Source organism: Prunus dulcis, chromosome 3 (assembly GCF_902201215.1).
Source record: "Prunus dulcis chromosome 3, ALMONDv2, whole genome shotgun sequence".
Classification (NCBI taxonomy): Eukaryota; Viridiplantae; Streptophyta; class Magnoliopsida; order Rosales; family Rosaceae; genus Prunus; species Prunus dulcis.
Window position 1 is genome coordinate 20,813,674 of NC_047652.1, and position 22,207 is coordinate 20,835,880.

Here is a 22,207-nt window from a genome sequence, read left to right on the forward strand (position 1 = left end):
CAAAAACACCAAAACAAGAGCTGTTTTTTTGTGTATTTTGTGTGTGTTTCTTTTCTCACATGCCCTAGTCAAATTAGGCGTTTTAGAGAAAAATTTGCGTAAGTTGTTTGTTTAAATGAATTATTAACAGTTGTCGGTTATTTACGCGCTATGTTCGATCTACGGTTAACGCTAATTTCCCTTTGACCTATAATTAGATTCCAAATCTTCTAGATTTTGTAGCTTGAAATAAATCTTGTGGTTAGGGCTCATCTTGTTATGGTAGTTTATTTAAATTTGAATTCAAAGTTTTAGTCTGACGCCAGTTTTTTCTTACTATCATAAATCACAAATTAATACTATGCAATCGCAGTCGTTTCTCTTCCTTTCTTTTTCTTTTTTTTCTCTCGTTTTTTTAGGGATCCTTTCTTATTTATTTGATTTTATTCATGCCTTCTAGATTCATAGGGAAATTATACATAATAATGGAGGCTGATCTGTTTCTTTGACTCATTGATTCTTATTATGCCAATTGCCATAAGTTTAGACTGTTTCAAATATGGAAATTTTAAGACTTTTGATTTAAGCTTGAGCAACAACCCGAATTTTTTTATAAAACTAAAAAGGAAAAAGTTTGGCTCCTTAAGATTAAGGAGTAGCTCCTTCTTACGACCAATGTGGTTTTGACAAGTGTCAAATTATTTTAATTTTTCTTTTCTTTTTTATTGAAACTTTGCCAATATTGCTGGAATTTGACAAATGCCAAAACTCCATTAATTTGAAGGAGGAGCTTCTCCTCAATTTTAGGGAGCCAAACTCAACTAAAATGGGCACCATTAGCCAAATTTGATAATCAAAAGTAGTATGTCGTTTTGTCATTTGACAAATTGGTCTAGGCCCATATTGAAGTGTTGACCAAACCATAATGGGGTCAATAATCAAAGGAGTTGTTTCGTTTGCTGATGACATAAAAAACTCGTGTAAATATGGGTTAAGTTAGTTGGCTAAAATAGTATAGTATACCGCGTCTCTTTTATCCGAGTTCAAATCTATTTCCTGTACATATAATAGTTTAGAATATTACTCTTGTCAAAGAAAAAAAACAAGCCAATAAACTCGTGAATCAACTGCAATTTGGCCATGAATTACAAGTAGGGTTTCAACTTTGAACCTCTTTTCCGGTTAGAGTTTGCAACTCTAACATTTTGACATTTAGTAAGGGTTTTAAGATTATCTTTTGAAGGTTGGCCCCCCAAAAAAAAAAGATTATCTTTTGAAGAACGGCACCACATATATAAAACATGAAAATGACGGTCATCTCATCTCTTTATTTTCAGGTTGTTGTACCTTTCATGGGCCATCCTTCATACCTACCATTTTTCAATAAGAATTGAACATATTCAAAGTATGCACACCATATTTCAGGTCCACTGGAGACTTTGAGTAATTATTTGGGTACCGAAATTTCTGTCTATTGATCATTAAATTTTCAGAGAAACATGCATAAAATGTAATAAAGAAAAGCAGTGAAGTTCTCAACCATTAGTAGGCCATTGGGCATATTGCATACATAGCAATCAGTTCATACGAGGTATCGGACTTGTATTGGATTATTTTTTCTCTTTCTTTTTTGCTTGAATTTATATATATATAATTCATATTAAAGAAGAGGAGAATCGAACACGTGACTTTGGATGCAATGATAAACGGTCTTAATTACTTGAATTAGTTTTGAATCTTGAATGTGGTAGCATGACAAATTTTTAGCCTTTTTATAGCCTTTGGCTGTTCCCTTTGTGTTTTCGTGGTTGATCTTGTGACCTTGTTGTACTTTGTGTGCTTAGAGTTTTGCCCTCTTTTTGGTTAATAAGTTCATCTTTAAACGTTGGTCATCATCAACCGCAATTCATATGGACATTGGACATGCACAATTCTGATCCAAAAGATGAAAGAAAAGAACCAAAAAGAAAGGAAATCTATCTTAACCCACAACTTATAAAGAAATGGTTGTCAAACAAAAATCCTTTTGAAGTTTTCAAAAGTGGAAAAGGAAACCAAACCAAACCAATCCAATTCAACAAAGGAGAGGTCCCCAATTGTTGTCAAAAAGAGTACTTGTATTTGAACTTTAAAGAACACTAGAAAAGGAGGAAAAGAAAAAGGGGAAATGGCAATTCTCTTTCTGTGTGACAATTCAAACCATCTCTTATAGAAGACATCCTTCTTCTTTTTTCCTCCTTTTGGTTTGTATCTGATTATAAACTTACTCAATCATTCCTAAATGAAGTTGGAATTGAACTTAGGATATTTCACGTACGTTTGCAAATCATCTCACCGCAAGTTACTTGAACTAAAAGTTTATAAATTGCTTGCTCTTATTTTCAAAAGTCAGAAAACTATAGGTTGAATTGAATGTGTTTCATATTCTTTCTCGAGTTTTATGTACATATTGTAGTCTCATGCATGCACATATATACCTTATAACCAATAAATTTTGGAACTATTTAGATTTTCATCCTCTATGAAATATGAATTTTCCTGCACACATCAATTTGGTGGTGTCCTTTCCTATTTGCATTTATTTTGGTGCAACAATTCACAGGAACATGCTTTGGTACAAAGAACTAAACAAAAGAATATTGAAAATATTATATGGATTGGTTATAAGGTATTGATATCTTATCATACAGACGAAATTAAAAAGAATAAGTTTGGTCTGTAACTTATGCACAAAATTTTATATACTTCCTTTAACATGCCTTAAACTTTAAATCTAGTGAATTTATGTCTTTTATATAGAAAGGGACCTTAAACAGAAACTATAATTATATATTTTTTTAGTAACAACCATAATTATATATTACTTTCCATTAACTATTAAGATATGAAGGTTGGATCAAACTTCTCTCAGCTACTCCATAACACAGACAGAGAGACACTTGCACCTTGCCTAGAGTTGACATGTGGTAAAGAACAATGCTTTTGTTTGGTGCATTCTGTAGATTAAACCTTCAAGCTCAACAACCACCAGAAAATAAGTGGAGCCCAGCAACAACAATTTAGTGGAGCCCAATAATCTATACCAAAGGTAATTCATATTTTGGGGAAAAAAATACAGTGCTTATCTGCTCTTTATACAACCACACCTAACCATCAATCATTGCCGTCCACTATGTCTGATGATAACTCATTAGTCAAATAACTTTATCAACTACTATTAACACAGAAAATCAGCCCCTTGACCCATTTCTTCTTTGACGTGGCATCCTCTAGTTGGCTGGACATCAGCACTATGCAAATTACTTCGCACCAGATTACAACTGCAAAGACATATGTGGATTCTTCCTTGTCCATTTTGTCAAATAGTGACAAAGTAAATCAAACACCAATGTAAAGAAAGAATCTTTGAAGTTAGGCCCTAGGTTTTTCCCTCATTTCGATGCCAGAATTTGCTCATCTCTGTACCAGCAAGCTTCCTTCACCAAGCAGAGCCATGGAAGATTGCTCAGTCCGAAGGTAACCCATCTCAATTCACAAGGTACAAGGAGGCTTGAATTTGTAATGGTAATTGATCTGTGCTCAACAAAATTCTATCTTTAACTTGAGCCGTCTTACAATCTACAAGATTATCAATTTTGGATCTGACTAAAGATTCGAGCTTTTTGTATTAATCTCAACTGTAATGTTGGTTCTATGTTATGATTCTTAGAGCTGTTGGTATTTGAATTATGGGTTTTCTATTTTGTGCTGGAAATTAGTAGTTGAAATTGAAAGTTCTGATCTTTTGGGGTTAAGAGTCAGCAATTGGGTACTAGGGTAGAGCCGTCAGAGTAATATTGGGTTAGTTTGGGAATTGCCACCATGGATGGTGCTGGGGAATCTTCTGAATCTGGGTCTGCAGCGTCAAGTCTGAAATCTATGGAAAATGGGTGTTCTGGTAAAGATGATGGGTGCCCAAAGCAAGTGTCGCCTCTTAGAGGTGGTGGGTCGAGGAATACGAGTCCTTTGGGTTGTGTAAGATCAAGAAACACTAGCCCTTCGAGGCAGAAGGTGGTTAAGACAAAACCGCGAGGGCTAGATGAGGAAACGGCTTCAACTTTTGGCAAAGCAATTCATCCTGATGTTCAAATGGAGGATAATATATGGGCAATGTTGCCAGAGGACTTGTTGAATGAGATATTAGCTAGGGTTCCGCCATTTATGATATTTAGGCTCCGGTGTGTTTGTAAACGGTGGAATACAATTCTACAAGATAGAAGTTTTCTTAAGTTCCACTCGCAAGTGCCATCTCACGGGCCTTGTCTTCTCACATTCTGGAAGAACTCTCAGACCTCACAATGCTCAGTCTTCAGCTTACCATTAAAAACATGGTACAGAATTCCGTTCACATTTTTGCCACAGTGGGCATTCTGGTTGGTGGGCTCTTCTGCTGGTCTAGTTTGCTTTTCTGGGCTTGATGGCTTAAGTTTTAAAACCTTGGTTTGTAACCCTCTTACACAAACTTGGAGGACATTGCCAAGTATGCATTATAATCAGCAAAGGCAGCTGATAATGGTTGTTGATAAGAAGGACCGGTCATTTAAAATTATAGCCACTAGTGATATTTATGGTGACAACAAGTCGTTGCCCACTGAAGTATATGATTCAAAGCTAAATAGTTGGTCAATTCACCAGATAATGCCTGCAGTTAATCTTTGCTCCTCAAAGATGGCATATTGCGACTCCAGACTATATTTAGAAACCCTTTCTCCACTTGGCCTAATGATGTACCGGTTGGACACAGGATTCTGGGAACACATTCCAGCTAAGTTCCCACGGTCTCTATTGGATGGTTATTTGGTAGCTGGCACCCAAAAGCGTCTGTTTCTAGTTGGAAGGATTGGTCTTTATAGTACTCTTCAGAGTATGAGAATATGGGAATTGGATCATACAAAATTTATATGGGTGGAGATTAGCAGGATGCCTCCAAAGTATTTTCGATCTTTGTTAAGGTTATCAGCTGAGAGATTCGAGTGCTCTGGACAGGATAACTTGATTTGCTTCACATCGTGGAACCAAGGGAAGGGCCTTCTCTATGACGTGGATAAGAAGGCGTGGTCCTGGATTGCAGGCTGTGCTCTTCAGTCGTACAACAGCCAGGTTTGTTTCTATGAGCCGAGATTTGATGCTTCCATCTACTGAGAAGAAAGTTTTGCTTTGCAGTTCTTGTTTTATTTACTAGCCAGAGAATTATCAGTGGACAGCATCTCCAGTTAGCATTTTTCCCTTGATCCATTCTTTGCTTCTTCTCCATATGGTGCTGAAGGGATTTGACACGGGGCTTGGTGGCTAATCATGTGAGTTTGAGGGATGCGTGGATTTGGCAATATGAGTGCATCCCAGAAAACCAATTTTTTTCATTGAGATTTTGTAGACTTTAATTGGTGATATTACCTTATATTAGGTCTCTGTGATGCCTAATGATTGAGCAAAGGCTGGTTGATAGAGAAAGAACGTGGTCAGGGGGAAGAACTGTAAGAAGGCAATTTTTTCCAAATCTTGTACACATTTTGAAACTATTAACATCCAACCTGTACATTTAAAAGTTTACCGTGCCTTGCTAATTTTATTAAGTCATTATCTGAGAATTTATTTGATATGATTTTTGCTCTTGATCCAAGGTCGCATCACAAGCTGCAATTTGTTACTGGAGATGTGTAAATATGGTGGTGTCTTTTGCTTGATGATATAAGTTTTTTTCTTTGATCAGTTGCATTTCCCCAGGCTAAAGTCTTTTAGCAGTTTTCTTCATTTGAACCATATTAGATTCATTACACTGTTTTGGAGTTCTGAAGCTTTTGATTTTTCAATAGATACAAGTGGTAGAACCTTTGCTAGTCTACTAGTTACTTCATCGAAGTGACTAAAGTTGCTATGGGAGTAGGGACTTGTTGCAGTGCACGTCTCAGTCCAATCTCTATGGTTGTGGTTGTGCTAGCTGGCCCTGATAGGGTGACATCTCTGAGAAAAACTTACCTCTATACAGGAGTGTATATACTTGAAGGAGATTCCTCAACCTTAGCTTGGCTAAATGGACCCTTCGCTTTCAATTGGTTAAAGATTCAATCCAAGTCCACTGGCCTTTCAGCTCTCAACTTAGCAACATGGGGCTTTTGCTTTGGAATGGTTTTGATAGGCATAGGGAAGAGATTTCCTCTGCCATAAAAAATTAAAAAAAAAAATTATTAATAAAAAAAAAAAAAAAAAAAAAAAAAAAAAAAATGTTGTTCATGTGTACATGTTCCAAAAAAGAAAGCTAACTAAAGGGAATCTTTTTCTTGGGTTCGCTAATCAGATGGATCCCTGGACACTTTTCACATATTCTATAGACTCAGCCTGCTTCTAATCACAATATCATGAGGTGTGTTATATCAAGTTTGTAGCATATACACAAACACAAGCACGCGACATGCATATGCAACTTCCTAAACCTCAAAAGCTTCACTTCACTTGGCACATACATACCTGGGTCCAAATTTTAATTGGTCTTGTTCGGAAAACTATCAAAACAAATGGTGGAGACAAGACAATATTGGTAACAGGAGCCGGCTTTCTCCATGTCCATGCGTTTTGGTTACTTCGTTCAAAAGCTTGCGATGAGAATTGTAGTTTTAGAAGGTGATAATTAAGGCAATATTTGCTAAATATATATGTGCTATGCTGGCCAGTATAAAATATGTCTGGGACCGACTTGCATAGAAATGACACATGTTAACACATTTCTCAAGGTGAAAGCACTAGCATATAGTTGGAGGTCACGCCCTCGTGTTCTAAAATTGCAACTCACACAAACACACTCAGGAACTCTAACCCCCCTTGTTTGTTTAATTGATTAATATCTTCATATATTGTTAAAAGCTGAAATGTTTTGAGTAATTCTATGTGAAATCACTTGTAAATGTCCTGCAGGCTCTTAATTTGATGCATTCTCGCGATGCCCTTCATGCCTCGAAAAGAACTATCCCTTGCATGCTAACTTCTAACCCTCTTTATAGTAAGTATTGGAAATAGATATATCAAATTATCACGTGATTATAAAATAATAAAAAATAAAAAAGAAAAATTTATAACAATCGAATAGTCAAATTCTACATAATTTTAAAAACATGAAATTTGATATTAAAATTGACATCCCATAAAGCAAAGGATCAATAGATCTTGAAGAGATGATTCAAGACCCTGATCATATTGAAGTGTTTGATGTCTGAATATTCTGCTGTACAAAGACAAATTTTTGTTTTTGGCGGAACCCTTCAAAATTTATATTGAAGGTGAGGACCGAATCTCTGACTGATCAGCAGATATTTGCAGCTCGGATTGACCCCTATTAATTATCTGGTGATATTTTCACTTACTGTATGTGTTGGCTTGTTTTGGTAACATTTAAATGAAAAATAACAGCTAATATCTGACTATTCAACTTGATATTTTTACTGTTCAACTTGGTTAAGCTTGAAAGTATAAGATTTCCATATCTACCTCGCAAAATGCCAACAAAAAAGAGTACAATTATAATTGATTTTAGTACTGCTGAAGCTGAATAGTACTGTATGATCTTTTGACCTTCCTTTCACTTAAACATATCTCATAGTGATCCTGAACTAATTAAACTTTGCAATTAATAATTTATAGTCCGGATATAAGTACTCTAGATTGTTCTCTATACTCTGATCATATACTACAAACAATATCTAAATTGCTCTAATTAATTTACGAGATGGGAAAATCGAACTCAAGTGCAAGAGGTGTGAGATATGCACACACTGCCATGACCAAACTGCCTATTCCACGTATGCAGAAAGAGTAATGTTAATGACTCATCTTTGAGCACCTTATTTAATGACTTCGTTGCATGCATGCCAGTAGAGGTATATCATACACAAAAATCAAAAACCCAAATTCATGTTTCATATTTCATATGTCATATTTGATGAAGTTTCATTTAATATGCATCAACGTACGATTTTAGGCCTGCTAACCTCTACAGATTCAGTTTAATTAACTCGAGAAACCACATTCAAAGTTTTGAAAACCGAAAACGCTGTTTTCCTTTGAATAGTTTATTCATTAGATTATTTTGAGTTTTGTGTTCTTCCAAGTCCTGTCTGTACCCACGAGAAATATTTTATGCAGGTAGTCTGAACCCTAGCTTTGACTTGGGTTTGAACTCTGTCTATAAAGCCCACATTATTCTCTCCAACTTTCCTCTCTTTTTGTTGTCAATCTAAAGATCACTACACTTTCTCTAGCTAGAAATTAAGAAGGAAACTACACAAAGATGCTACAGCTTACAAGCTTCATACTAGGGCTTCTTTTTGTTATGCATGCACTAGGGCACTTTACTACTGCTACACATGCTCATCAAGGTAGATATACTAGTAGATATATATAGCCTTCTCTCATATTATAGCTAGGGCTAGGGATTTCTCATAAAATTTTGGGAGGATTTTCTAATGATTACAATCTTGTTTTTTTTGTAGGTAAAGAAGAGCTTTCTATGACTGAGAAACCTGTAATACTCTCTGGTCATAAGGTAGAGTACTTATTATTCCATGATTTGTTTGTGCTATTATTGAAGTTTAGTCCTCAGGAAGCTTCTTGCACTCGTCAAGTAACACTGCGCTATTATTGCGTTGTTATTTGCACTTCTCCACAATAGTGCAAGAAGCTTTTCGAGGAGTGTGAATAGCGTTTCTCTTTGTTCTATATATGATTAAGTATAATTTTCGATATATAAGCTAATTACCGTATGAGTATGCAGGAACCAAATACGGATGGGGTTTCAATAGCTGGGTCAAGGATGATAGGGCTTGTAGGAAGAAAAATGGCGGCACACAAAGTGTTGAGGAAATTAGAGCCTGCAAGACCAGCTAGCCAGCTGAATGGAGAGACTACTTCATCAAAGAATTCAGGTGCAACCCGTAGTTCTGAGGGAAATTGTGACTTCGAAGGAAAGGGAGATCTAAATGTAAAATGTAAACACGGAGATTATAAAAGTAAAACTAGCCCTTCTAGTGCTAAGAAGTACTTCAAAGCAGCTCATGATTTTGTAGCTTTTGGTGCTGATTATCACGGGCCTGCACACCATCCTCCAAAACACAATTGAGAAAATCATTGAAACCCAAGTTCGATCTTAGATCAGTCTTCACGGTCTTGTTGTTGCCAGATGCTCTAGTGAAAACATATGTGTGTGATAGATATATATCATGTAGTAGCTAGCTAGCTAGTGTAGTTGTATGTATTAGTATTCAGAAAAAGATATATACATATATTTTGGAAAGGATTTCTCGCTCTGATGCTTAATGGATGCAAATATTGCTTTTGTGTTCTTGGAACTAAATTTTGAGATGTTGATTTTGATGAGGAAGAAGGTTAATAATAATAATGGTTCATGTTAGACATTTCTTGTCTGATTGCAGGTAAGGACAGTAAAGCTTCAAGTAACTCCCATGGAAAACCTCAAAACATACTGAACCAACAGGTCTCCTCTCTCTCTCTCTCTCTCTCTCTCTCTCTCTCTCTCTCATACACACACACACACACACACACACACACACACACAAACTTTCATAAATCAAATTTTGATATGCATGCAGTAGCTAGTACACTTAAACAAAGAGGATTTTCTTTACCATCAGAAAAGCCCCACCTTTTGCCTTTTAATTTGGTGCTAATTTGGTTATGTTCATACACATTTTCCAGGCCGATATCAAGATATTGGAGCCAACAACACTGAAGGCTGCTGCCAATAGTTTTGGAATTCCCAGAGTTCTTAAGCCAAAGTACTCTCAAGATTCCAAGACAAAGCAGCCAATTATCAGAGCTCATCAAAAGACTATTAATTATGATGATACTGATGATCATCATAAGTTGACAGATGAAGCAAGAAGGCTTCTTAAGGCAACAAGAGAGATAGTAAACCTGATGCATAAAGATTATCATGGAATGGGTCGCCGCAAGCCGCCCATAAACAATCATGAGCCACAACATTGAGATTGAGTCTGTCTAATACTGGTTTAGCTATATATCTAGGCTCACAATTTTGCCCCCTTCCCCCACTAGGAATATTTAGTGGTCAGTCCCTTATAGCTAGCCTATACAGAATATGGTGTGTGCTTGTTTAATTTATTTGTTTTCTTTTTTTGATCAAGCATAGGAACTTTAACAGGTAGTGAACTGCTGTGTACATTAAGTTTGCCTTCATACACCTAGCCTCTGTGAAGTAATGATATATATATATCATAATTTTGTGCCCTCTTCCTCCTTTATATAATCTAATTTATTGTTTTTTCCTTATGCAAAACATGGTAAAAGTTAAAACGAGTCTTTATCTCAGCCTTAAAACTCCACCAAATGAATTTGGCAATTGTGTGTTTGGATCAACTTCAGTTGCTCCTCCTAAAATATTAATGGATGGTCTCATGCTTGTGGGCTCTGGATCTTCAATATTTGTTTATCAATTCACTGGCAAGTTTAAACATTTAGTTCATAAGCTCTGCTGCAGGAGAGTACAATATTATTATTTCCATGATTTCCATTAACCAAGAGCCTTGACAGAGCTAGCTTGAGAGGTAATCAATCTTAATCAGTACAAATTAATATGACAATTAAAAAAGGACAAACTATTCCCATTTTTTAAATTGACCTTGCTGATGGGCTGAGGCATAATGGATTATGTTATACAATTACATTTCTACAAGTTGCTTGATGTTTAAGGGGGTGCAAACAGTTGAACCATTGAAGCAGCCTGTAGCTATAACGGAGGATACAGATTCAGTAAGGTGGAAAGCATCCCAGAAGAAGTAATTTTTTGGTTCTAAGCATGGTGCAAGCAATGGAATGCACTCTGAAGTCCCATCTGCCCAAGTACTGCAGCATGGATTGCTTCCATCGATTAGCCCTGCTCGATTGATACATATCTCATTAACATCGAATCGATTAACAACAAGAAAAATCAGAGAAAAAATGAGACAACTTGGTTTTTGAAGTTTACCATATTTAACAGGACTTGTGATTGCATCATAACCGATCCAATTAGCTCGACCAAGAACAAAGAAAGAACCTTGGAAAGTGGTAGTCAAATTTGCCAGCGTCACGCGAAGATTTTCATTAAAAATTGTGGCTAGCTCGTTTGTATCTTCCACACAGTTTCCACTGTGGTTATGTGTCTTTGCAATTGATGGAATGCATCCAAGGGGACCAATTTCAAACGTGACTATTTTCCTGGCTCCCAAATTGTACATCCTCTGCACTTTTGCAATAAGAACAACAAGCTTATCATCCATTTTAACATTGAATGAGCAGAGAAGGAAGGGATGAGAGTTTGGTACCTCCAAATGGTTAGCAAGCGCATCCATTAAGAGTTGTGCAAATTGTTGAGGAGAGTAGCGTTGACTTGTATCGAACGCTTTGGTGTAAAGGTAGTTATTGATGAAATCATTGCTACCAATAGAAAACAGAAATATAGATTTGGATAGGTAGTGCAGAAGATCATGGGGATTTTGGAACTGTCCTGGCAAGTCTGACTTCACCGTTCTTTGAAACAAATCTGTCTGGTCTTTTAGATTCAAGCATTTCCCCTGTAAAAGAACACCAAATAAAAAAAGAAAGAAACTCATAGTATAAAACTATATATAGCAGCCCTACTATAGAAAATTCATGCATGGTGGGTGCATGAACAATAAAGATTGGCAGGATTGAATATCTAGAACTGGTTCTTCACAGACTCATGGGTCATGACTATCTTACAAATTGGCTTCCGGTTTCAGGTAGAATACCACAAGAACCAGATGCATAATTCAGGCCTTTAAGTGCTGTGTTTGATCCACGTATGCTCATGTATGGTGGAGGATATGGTAGCTCAAGAAATTCAGCTTAACAAAAAAGACAACACAGAAACCATAGGTACTAAGTTAGAGTCAATAATATTCATGAACTGAAACCAAACCAAAGTTACAAGTACTTGTTTTGGGCAATAATAATATCACCTATAAAATCTGCCACTGTTCTGCCATTGGTAAATCTTCCAGTGACTCCCTTGACAAAATTCACCCCATAAGGCAAGTAATCTGCCTTACAAACAGTTGGTAAAAAATTATTGTTACCACTGTCAAACAAAGAATCCCCAAACACATACAATGCTGGTGCAATTGGCAAACCATGAATCTGCAGTGAATGAAAGTGCAAGGAAATTGTGAACAAGAAAATAAGTGACATTGGTTTCATTCTCATGTTCTGCAACATTGCTTTGATGCAAATGCTGAATTTGCTGCTAGTGCTTTGTGTGTGTGTATACAATTTGTTGGGAGGAAAATGCTGATTGTCCAGTCACATGGAAGATCAATTGATGTGATGTGAGCTTTTAATGACGTGGAAAATTTCGGTTGAGCTTATAGTGAGGTGGGGATTTCGGTTTGGGGTACATGTATAGGTAACTGATATGAGATGAGTTGTTTCAACTCTTTTGGAAAGTGATTGAATCAAGGCAGCGGCCTAATTGTACAACCCTTTTTTTTTTTTCTTTTTTTTTTTCCTGGGGTTGAAAGTTGCTTTATGAATTTAAGGGGTCCAACTTCACATTTCATGTGACCACAGTAGCTCCAAAGCTAACTGATGCTGCAAATTTTGGTTTTGGGGTCATGGATTGCGCCTACTGATCAGTGCTGATCATTAGTTTTGATATATGGTGCAATAATTGGGCAACATTTACACAAGGGAATGAAACTAAGGTAATGAGCATGAAAAATGGTGATCATTATCTGATTAGAAACCATTTGATTGGGTGTCCATGTGAAAGTTTAAACTACATCCATCTTTATGATTGGGCTTCCAACCATGAAAGCCCCATTTTTTGAAGCGTGCTTTTATTGGGTTACTAGTATGGGCCCAAAGCACTTACATTGGGGCATTGAAGCTACAAAGTGGATCATAAACCATTTGTAAATAAAAAATGGTCCAAGTAGGGTTTGTGGCTTGGAATCATTCTATAATGAGGGCCTTAAGATGAAGCCCTATCTATTAACCGTGCAGGTACCGTCTAACCAATCCTCTTTTCAGCTCTACCTAACCCTGCCAAGGATATTAGTCTATGTAGCTCTAACCAATCCTCCTCAATAGTTGAATGTTTGCTTGGGACAATATATATGCCAAGTCATGATACTCTTCTTGGTTAGCAAAAACCAGTTCAAGTGGATGATGACAATATATAAAATATGTAAGAGAATAGAAAAACAACTCAAAATTCACATTATTTTCTTTAGCTGTATTTCTGTTTGTATTTACAATTAATTTCATCTCTCTTCTTATCTTCGTTTTCTTGGTTCAAACAGATTACAGATTTGGGGAAGAAAGAAAAACAATAAATTATGGATTTGTTGGAAAAAGAGAGAAAGAAAGAAGGAAGGAAAAAAATCGAATGAATTATTGAAGTTAGGGGACCGCACAGAATATTTGTTCCCATGAGCCCACTTAGACCGTGTCAACCCACCCCAAAAAATATCGTTTTGATTGAGCATATTTGGTTGACCCACAAAAATTATGCATTAAGTAGCATGGCATAACCCACTTGCTAACCTAAGTTGAAGCAGCCAAGGATGGAGGCTTACACATGCAAGCATGTAAGGCATTTTTCTTCATTATCACTAACACTATTACCATTATTATTATTTTAAAAAACGCAATTAAGGTATGTATGTCAATATATCGGTATTTCAAACTAATCACACATTGTCATACATTCTCATATATTTTAATTTTATCACATTACAGTTTGTGATTGACTTGAAATATTATTGGCATTTTAACTTTCCACCAAGACCATGGAATTTGTTCTGTGGACCATGAGCTCAAAGCGACAAATTGACCCAACCAAACAAGGAGAAAGCATAAGAATTAAAGGCGTCCTACATCTACATTAACGAGGCATTGGTGTTTGGCACGGCTGAATAAGACCCATATGTAGTTTACAACTTTACCGGCTTTTGCTTTGCACTATGTGATATAATTCAATTTAATTTTCCTAGGCCTACCATTATATTATTATCTTTCCCTTTAAGGCCTCAACAGAACACTTCAACCAGTTAACGTTAAGCCCATAAAAAAACCGCGTTTTCTTTTTATTCCATCAACTCCCAGTCCAACTCAGCCACCAGTGTTTTTCCTTCAGTTTCTTCTCTGGCTGTTTACAGTTTCTTTTCTTCAACTGGGTCTCTGTAACAACAATCAGCAGAAGAGTCAACGAAACTGATCCCATCAACTTCTCTTTGGGTTTTCAGCTGGTAAGGTATGTGTGCTCTTCATCAATTCATGGGTCTTTCTTGATTTTGAGAATTTCTGCTTATTTGTGTCTTTTGGTTGGTTCTGATGCCTGGGCTCATGTGTTCTGGTTTTGATTATAGAGCATGATATATAAGGTTGTGGGAATTTGGAAGGTTGATAGTTAATTTCAATATATCTATGTTGAATTATTGTTTTTTTTTTTTTAAAAAATGCAAATAAGAGTACCATTTATGCCAACTTCTGCGTCAAGTCTTGGTTGGCAGTACGCATACAAAGAAAGAAAGCATCTTAACATGTAGTAATAAATTTAGTAAAAAACCAAAAAAAAAAAAAAAGAAAAAAAAAAAGGTTCTTTTGCAGTTTTTGAGTTTCTTTACTTATGCCCAGTTGATAGTATGCTTATCCTATGGCTCTATCTTTAGAGACGCAAGCAAGACACAATTTTTAAGGATAAAAATGGTGGATATATTATGTCTACTAAAAAAGTGACACAATTTATATCTGGAAAGTGCACTGAGTTCGTTGTGAATCAGGCAATGTGAGGAAGTAACAGATCGTACATTTATTTTCAGAAAGATATGTAGCATTCTAACTTTTGTGGTTTTCATATTGTTAATCAAATATTATCATGTTTCCATTATCAATAACCCAATCAGATTTTGAATTTCACTTGTCATGCTAATCCATCATTTCTGGAACAAGTTTATATAATGTGTTTTGCCCATCTTATGACAGATAACCTGCGGCGATTTTGCCCTGCAAGATGTTCTCATTGCCTGAATTTCATAAGAGACCAAAGAATGGTTCATCAAACTGATCTTGTTATCATCGGCGTCTCTGTTGGTGTAGCCCTTGGAATTTTGATAGCTTCACTCATATTTTTTGGCATAAGGTGGTATATAAAGCGTGCTCATCTTCGGCGATGTGCTAATGAGCGTAGTTTTACAACTCTTCCAATACAGGCAAATGGCTTAGGTACAAGCACTGACTATAGTGCATCTCTTTCAACTTCCAAAGCTATTCAAGGATCCGAGAACCTTCAAAAAAATTCTCCGCCCTCTTGGTGGAATCATCAAAACAAAGATCGATTTGTTTCTGCGCCAGGCGTACTTAGATACTCTTACAAGTATGTTGAACCTTCTGCGCTGCAGAAAAATTACATAATGCTGTTACAGTTTATATTTCTCCATTTTGCGGGTACTAAAAAATATTCTATTAGGTTAATAGTAGAACCTATACTCGGACCCTGTGAGGTATTGAGTTGATATGCTATGATATATGGTGCATCTAATGTATGTTATACTTTTCAGAGATATACAGAAAGCTACTCAAAATTTTACTACCCTTCTGGGACAAGGTTCTTTTGGTCCGGTGTATAAAGCAAAAATGGCTGCTGGAGAGGTAGTAGCTGTGAAGGTGCTTGCTTCCAATTCTAAGCAGGGAGAGAAAGAGTTCCAAACAGAGGTAAACGCTACATCAAGTAAATCCTGTGAGAAACCATCTTCCTTCACGCCCATAGAATTGATACAAAAATACTCACGTGTGTTGTAGAATTCACAACCAAAAATGATTTCTTTGCTCTTACGGTCCAAAGAATACATAAAATGGAATGTAACATTTTCAATATTTTACTCAAAAGCTTGAAACGATAATAAAAAACACTGCAATTCTGGACATGAATGCAACAAGACAGTCCTCAGGAGTCCGGTTTCTGATTTCCAAATTGACAATCTGACCAGTTATCACTGGTTAACTTATGATTGGCCGTCTCAATGTTTATATCCCACAAAACAGGTTGAGTTTCCATTAATTTATGTGGTCTTGCTGCAGGTATCTCTGCTAGGAAGACTGCATCATCGCAATCTAGTGAATCTACTAGGATATTGTGTAGATAAGGGGCAGCATATGTTAATCTACGAGTTCATGAGTAATGGCAGCTTATCAAATCTTCTGTACAGTAAGTTCAGAAGCTCCTGTTTTTATCCATATCAAAAATCAAGATTTGTCTTTGTTGTAGTAACTACATGCTAGGTGATATCTAATTCAAATGGAAGGTGGAAAAATTTACTCAGTCTATGTTGCTTGGTCCAAATAGTTTATTTCACCTAGAGACATCTCTGTATCTTTTTTTTGTTTCAGTAACTGAGAACTTGATTGACTAAAACTTCTTTTCGGAAGCCTTTTGGGTTGATTTAAGAATCATCTTCATGTAGGTGAAGAACAACAGGTCTTGAGCTGGGATGAAAGGCTACAAATTGCTCTGGATATTTCACATGGAATTGAGTACCTTCATGAAGGGGTAGGATATATATCTGTATCCTTGTTTTGTTAGTGAACAATTAATTTTGTTCACCTCTCTCATATGAAGTTTATTTGAACAGGCAGTCCCACCAGTCATACATCGTGATTTAAAGTCTGCTAATATACTTTTAGACCAGTCAATGAGAGCTAAGGTAAGAAAATAACCGTATATGATGCATGCTAGGCAGCTGGCACATGCATGGTAGTTAATAGTGAATGTTATCATATTTATGTTTTCATTTCAATCTGTCCTCACCTTGTCCTGTGCATTAGGTTGCTGATTTTGGATTGTCTAAGGAAGAGGTTTTTGATGGCCGGAATTCTGGCCTGAAAGGTACTTATGGCTACATAGACCCAGTATACATATCTACAAACCAGTTCACAATGAAGAGCGACATCTACAGTTTTGGAATTATCATATTTGAGCTAATAACAGCCATCCACCCTCACCAAAACCTAATGGAATATGTTAATCTTGTGAGTTTCATGCACTCTGCACCATAAACATATTGTTCACACATAATTCTGTCGCGAAGCTTTTTAACTTTTTTCTCTTTTTCCTTTAAGGCTGCTATGGCCCCAGATGGCGTAGATGAAATACTTGATAAGCAACTAGTAGGAGAGTGCAAACTTGACGAAGTGAGGAGGCTAGCTAGAATCGCACACAAATGCTTAGAGCAATTACCAAGAAAGAGACCTTCCATAGGAGAAGTTTCACAGGGTATATTGAAGATAAAACAGAGGCGTCTTGCCAAAGAAGATACCATGTCTTTCGCAGGTGAAGAATTTTCGAGGGCTGTAAGCCGAATAGAGATTCAGCAGGTGGAGCTGAGTAGGATAGCTAGCATGAAAGATAGAGCGACTGAGTGACCAATAAGAATTTTGTTTCCTTTTTGAGCATGCATCTCTTATTTTCAAGCTTGTCTTGGAAAGTGTTGTTAATAACGTACAATATAGAATATACAGGCCTCAGAAAATGAGCAATTTCTGATTTTATGGTCAGTGGCGGAAGACATTCCTTGGGGTGCTAAGCAGCTATTGGTTTTTTCTGGTTTCGAGTTCGATCCTTGAGACGTTTTTGGGTGAATACAATGCAAGGCAAAATCAAGTTTTTAAATTTAAGCCCATCGTTCAATTTTATTGTTGTTAAGATATGCAAATTAACCATAATAACGGAGGAGAAAGCACTTAAGTCACCACCTAATAACAAGGGGTCAAAACATGCATTGCATCTTTAACCTCATAAGATAGTTTATATATATACACAACGTTGTTCCTTCTGCCATTTGGTATGGCAGATTTATTCCCTCTCAACACAGTCGACACAATGTGGAAGACAAAAAAGACAAAGGAATTGAAACATACGGTTCTCGCGTCCATTGGCCGACTCCCAAGGGTAAGACACAGGTTGCCAGCAGTCCCATAAATAAACTTGTGAAAGGAGGGAAAAAAAAACAAATAACACCCCGACCCGGGTGTCAAACCCTACAACAAGTACTCTAACAACTCCAATTTATTTTCTTATCAAAAAAAAAAAAAAAAAAAAAACTCCAACTTATTTATCTAACAATATTCCCTCAAAACTGGCATGAAGTCCCCAACCTCTGTCTCTGCCTCTGACCCACATTCCCTGCATTGCGATTTGCAAAAGCAGGGCGCAGCAATCTCTGGAAATTCTCAAGAAACCGCATCCATTCCTCTTCATTCATATCTGCCAAAATCACAAAATTACTGCTCATAGGCCGTTGCTCATTCACGCTCCTATTTCCTGAGGATGTGCCAGCCAAATAGCCGTTCTTCTGCATTGAGCCTAGGTGTCGCCAACTCTTCTCACCAAAGCTGATGTTTTTCAATGATGTTGACAGCTTTGAAACATTTGGAATCCGATCCTGCACTACACTAACACAGTCATCTGACCTTGGAGGTAACTCATTTCCCTCGTGCCCTTCCATGCCCTCCTCCACACTCTCCTCTAGTTTGGATAGTAAATATCTTCCATTTCCACCTTTTGATCCAAAACGGAAAGTCCTTTCAGTTTTCATTTTCTCTTCAGTAGTTGGAGCCAAATCCAGCTCCTCCTCCTTCCCACAGTCTAGCTCAAACTGGAACTCCTCCCTGCCTGCTTTTGGCTCAAAATAAGATATTTCCTCATCCAACAGTGTCTTTGCTTCAATGCATATTATCTCGAGTTCACTCGGCTCCTCCTCATGGCCCCGATATTCCCTACTCATCATCTCACCAATCTCAGAAAGACAGAGGCCAAAGGCTGCAGCTTCCTTGAGAAAAATCGTGCACAGAACCAAGACTCGGAGGCATGCCTCTCGAATCATGGGCAGCTCCATTCTGAGCATATCAGAGTCCTTAAAAGGGTCAAGTTTATTTATATATGCAAGCTCATCATCTGAGAAAGGAATTGATGCCTGCGGCCAGTGTATCCACTCAAAGTATGGATCCTCTAAGCTTTCAGGTAGACAAAGGCCATGATCAATGGGTACAAGCTCTACCCGACCAAACCTCCCACCACCATCAAGCTTCCTAACCAGAAGGTTCCCTGCATGCCTGTCTGTGTTAAGAATCCGAATATCTAGAATCCCTATTCTATGCACAGCAGCAACAGGGAAGCTGGAAGTCCCATGATCACTGGCATCAAAATCATGAGGAATGAATTGCTGCAGTGATGCAATCTTACTTGCTTGCTTTCCGTTTCGATGCACATTACCCTTCACTCCATCATTCACATTAAAAACTGAATGTGTGATCTTCACAAGAGCAGTGTCAGGCACATTAGCAAAATTATTGTAATCAAGAAGGAAAGCTGCAACTTCTCTGAAACCTGTCTCCCCAACCCGTACTGAACGTTTGAGACCTGGCTGTCCAAGTACTTTCCCAACAAAACCTTTTGGGTTGTTTGGAGCATAAGGTTCCTCATCCGTCGGTTTCACAATGGCAATATTTTCACCACTGCAATTTCTAAAGTAATATGCACCTCCAAGCCCACCGTAAACAGGAACTGGATCAATGCCATTTCTTATTGCCTTCACAATATCCACAACTAATTGTTTTGTTCTGGAAAATTGATCCGAGTACCCCAGTACCTCAATTGGACCGCTCTGATCCCTCTGCTGAAGATCCTTCCCAGTTGGGGAGAGACAAGGGGTAGACAAGCTTCTGTGCAAGAAGTTCCGGGTGAGAAGAAGGGGAGAATCATTTCGAACAATGCTGAGATCATTCTTCAACACCATGTCACCACATACCAATGAACTCTCATCAGTTGGGACATCAAGTGCAAGCCGTAATTTCCTCTTCACTGTGTGGACATTGTCACCCCTATCTAGCTCTATGCCCAAAACAGAACCACTTTCCGTCTGCACAAACACACGTCTCTTGCCAGAATTTTTTCTTTCCAATGTCTTTTTCCCATGGTACTCACCATTAAGAGGTCCTTTGAAGGTTGCAACTGCCATCTGGTTATGTACAGGTTTACCCAATTCAGGAGACATGAAAGGAAGCAGAGAAGTGGCAAGTTCCAACGCCAGCAGCAGAGGCAGCGGCAGCAGAGAGCTTCTCTCTCACGCAGACGCCAAACTCAAATGCCGGCACTAATTGAAGGAAAATGTTTGTAATGTAAACAATCATAATCAAACCAGTAGAAGACAACTGATTTTCACACTGGAAAAGCAATAACGAAGAAGTCACCCACTTTGCCAATTTGCTACATTGCAGAGGCCACCTGATAATGACACTGGTTGGCTAGCTATTCCAGAATAACACATTCATTAGATAATCTTTTAAAGAATAGTGATTTACAAAGAAATAAAAGTATAAGATAAATCTTCTTTTTACATCTGTTTCTTCCAATCCCTAATACTTGAAGAGTTTGAAAGGAAACAAATAGATGTCCTTATCTGAAAACGATTCACTCATTTGGTGACCCGGTACATACATCCATATTTACAATCATGCATGCACACACACACACCCACACACACACACACACACACACACACAGGTATATATGTGTGAAAAAAGGGAATCTTTTTCTCTGAAAATTCTTATGACAAAAAGCAGTCTGATCATCAACTTGAAACCCAAATTACAACGCCAAGAATCAACTTTAAATTTCTTGTCCATTCAAATCTCCTACTCAAAGCTCTTCACTTTTTTTTTTTTCCTTCAAAATTTCTCCTCCGAATCAGTAATTTAAAAAGTGCTGGGAATTTTTTAACTTGTCTAATACATAAAACTTAACGAAGAAAGCACAAAACATAAATAAAAAAACAATGCCATAAGAATAATACAAATAATCGAAATTGATCCCAAACTCTACCGTAACAATAGGACACAAACCTGAGATTCAAATGGAAGCGAAATCGAAGCTAATCGCGGTCTGAAAATTGCAAAAATTCACTAAACAAATAGTGTTTTCTAATGGAGAGCTCAGACGAAAACGAAAGAGTGAGACTCACCGGAGACCGCGATGCTGGGCAACCGGACGGCGGAGCTTACCGGAGATCCACCGCCGTTGAGACAAGACTGAATCGAAGACCGAGGGCGGGGATTGGATGAAAGAAATATCAACGGCCAGATTTGATTCGATCGGACCTCAAAATCAATGCTGTTCACAGTTCTTCTCTCTCCCGCTTTTGGAGTTTTTCGTCTCTAACTCCCATTCGCGAGAAGCGGAAGGGGGATTAACGAATAATTTAACTTTCTCTTTTTTAAATTCGAAATAAAGGAAGAAAATTACGGGCAGTAATAATATGTGCGCGTTATTTTGCCACGTGGGTGTGCGTCATTCGTTCAACGGTAACGTGGCGGGTTTTCATCTGATTTGGGTTGTGTGACGTTACTGGGCCCTGAGATGTCCAGTGGCAGTGAAGGATGTGACTCCATGAGAGTTCGCCGTTACGGACACGTGGTGGTTTCTCTTGACGATGGTGGGTGGGAAAGAAAGATCTAGAACTTGAAAATTCCAAATCATTGTTGGGCCTCATTTACTTACTGGTCTTTTAGTCTTTAACCCCGTCGACGGCGGTCCATTAATGGATTGAACAATGGTCTAAATGTTGGGCTTAAAACCAGTCCATTTCTCAATTTTTGATGTATAAAAATGTGTGTATGAAATGTGCGGTAAACTTGAATTTTTATTGTTAACATTGTATATGAGATTTTGTGTTCAAATTTTTCTCCTTCAATGTCGTTTATATCCACACACAAAATTTACCTAGTAACAGAAGTTAATGAGTTAGGAGTGACGGAGAGTTAATAATTATTTATTGGTAATGTTATTATATTCCAATTTGTTGTGTTATATTGGAGTTAGAAAAACGGTGGAGGTGCGACCACTCAATCTACACCAAAGTGGTAAAAAATGGGTTACCACCTTCCCCTTGCGTTACTTTTTTCTATTGTCCACAACCTTGTCCTAACACCTAACTCAAAAGAAAAAGCAAAAAAAAAAAAGTTACCAACTAACAAAAAATTGAACTTTCCACCCTTGTTTTTTCCCTAGCATAACGAAAAGGTAGTCAAGCCTTGATGTACTTTACAGCAACTGTCTTCTGATTAAAGAGAAGGTCTTTACATACAATCCAAGTCCCCATGGAGTAAA

The 22,207-nt window shown here is 37.4% G+C and overlaps 4 protein-coding genes across 8 annotated transcripts; 2 read left to right on the forward strand and 2 right to left on the reverse strand.

Moving 5' to 3' along the window:
• The first annotated feature begins 3,347 nt into the window (after positions 1 to 3,347).
• LOC117623360 (F-box/kelch-repeat protein At5g15710) lies at positions 3,348 to 5,617 on the forward strand. Its single transcript, XM_034354307.1, has 2 exons — positions 3,348 to 5,315; positions 5,423 to 5,617. The coding sequence occupies exon 1, from the start codon at positions 3,841 to 3,843 to the stop codon at positions 5,158 to 5,160; it is 1,320 nt and encodes a 439-aa protein (XP_034210198.1). The 5' UTR covers positions 3,348 to 3,840; the 3' UTR covers positions 5,161 to 5,315; positions 5,423 to 5,617.
• Positions 5,618 to 10,521: 4,904 nt separating this feature from the next.
• LOC117622695 (GDSL esterase/lipase 7-like) lies at positions 10,522 to 12,333 on the reverse strand. Its single transcript, XM_034353457.1, has 5 exons — positions 12,006 to 12,333; positions 11,767 to 11,891; positions 11,349 to 11,597; positions 11,012 to 11,264; positions 10,522 to 10,918 (listed from the first exon to the last, which is right to left on the reverse strand). Exons 1-5 carry the CDS (start codon positions 12,259 to 12,261, stop codon positions 10,704 to 10,706), a joined length of 1,098 nt encoding a protein of 365 aa, XP_034209348.1. The 5' UTR covers positions 12,262 to 12,333; the 3' UTR covers positions 10,522 to 10,703.
• A 1,750-nt stretch (positions 12,334 to 14,083) lies between these two features.
• LOC117623237 (calcium/calmodulin-regulated receptor-like kinase 2) lies at positions 14,084 to 17,641 on the forward strand. 2 transcript variants are annotated; one of them, XM_034354142.1, is made up of 8 exons: positions 14,084 to 14,299; positions 15,031 to 15,421; positions 15,606 to 15,759; positions 16,126 to 16,252; positions 16,509 to 16,594; positions 16,677 to 16,748; positions 16,870 to 17,073; positions 17,164 to 17,641. In XM_034354142.1, exons 2-8 carry the CDS (start codon positions 15,096 to 15,098, stop codon positions 17,464 to 17,466), a joined length of 1,272 nt encoding a protein of 423 aa, XP_034210033.1. In that variant the 5' UTR covers positions 14,084 to 14,299; positions 15,031 to 15,095; the 3' UTR covers positions 17,467 to 17,641. The 2 variants fall into 2 exon arrangements, with proteins under 2 accessions (XP_034210033.1, XP_034210034.1); XM_034354143.1 differs by having other exon boundaries at positions 14,084 to 14,294.
• Positions 17,642 to 17,784: 143 nt separating this feature from the next.
• LOC117623229 (phosphatidylinositol 4-kinase gamma 7-like) lies at positions 17,785 to 21,290 on the reverse strand. Of its 4 annotated transcripts, none has more exons than XM_034354128.1 (3): positions 21,063 to 21,280; positions 20,944 to 20,983; positions 17,785 to 20,346 (listed from the first exon to the last, which is right to left on the reverse strand). In XM_034354128.1, exon 3 carries the CDS (start codon positions 20,094 to 20,096, stop codon positions 18,174 to 18,176), a length of 1,923 nt encoding a protein of 640 aa, XP_034210019.1. In that variant the 5' UTR covers positions 20,097 to 20,346; positions 20,944 to 20,983; positions 21,063 to 21,280; the 3' UTR covers positions 17,785 to 18,173. The 4 variants fall into 4 exon arrangements, with proteins under 4 accessions (XP_034210019.1, XP_034210020.1, XP_034210021.1 ...); XM_034354129.1 differs by having other exon boundaries at positions 17,785 to 20,350; XM_034354130.1 differs by lacking the exon at positions 20,944 to 20,983 and having other exon boundaries at positions 17,785 to 20,350; positions 21,063 to 21,290.
• Between the last annotated feature and the right edge of the window lie 917 nt (positions 21,291 to 22,207).

Coding starts and splice junctions, on each gene's coding strand:
- LOC117623360 (XM_034354307.1), top strand. CDS start 3,841: ATGGATGGTGCTGGGGAATCTTCTGAATCTGGGTCTGCAGCGTCAAGT.
- LOC117623237 (XM_034354142.1), top strand. CDS start 15,096: ATGGTTCATCAAACTGATCTTGTTATCATCGGCGTCTCTGTTGGTGTA. Junction 15,422..15,605: donor GTACTTAGATACTCTTACAA/GTATGTTGAACC, acceptor TATACTTTTCAG/AGATATACAGAAAGCTACTC. Junction 16,253..16,508: donor CTTATCAAATCTTCTGTACA/GTAAGTTCAGAA, acceptor ATCTTCATGTAG/GTGAAGAACAACAGGTCTTG.
- LOC117623229 (XM_034354130.1), bottom strand. CDS start 20,096: ATGTCTCCTGAATTGGGTAAACCTGTACATAACCAGATGGCAGTTGCA.
- LOC117622695 (XM_034353457.1), bottom strand. CDS start 12,261: ATGTTGCAGAACATGAGAATGAAACCAATGTCACTTATTTTCTTGTTC. Junction 11,598..11,766: donor CTGAAACCGGAAGCCAATTT/GTAAGATAGTCA, acceptor GTTCTTTTACAG/GGGAAATGCTTGAATCTAAA. Junction 10,919..11,011: donor CACAAGTCCTGTTAAATATG/GTAAACTTCAAA, acceptor TCAATCGAGCAG/GGCTAATCGATGGAAGCAAT.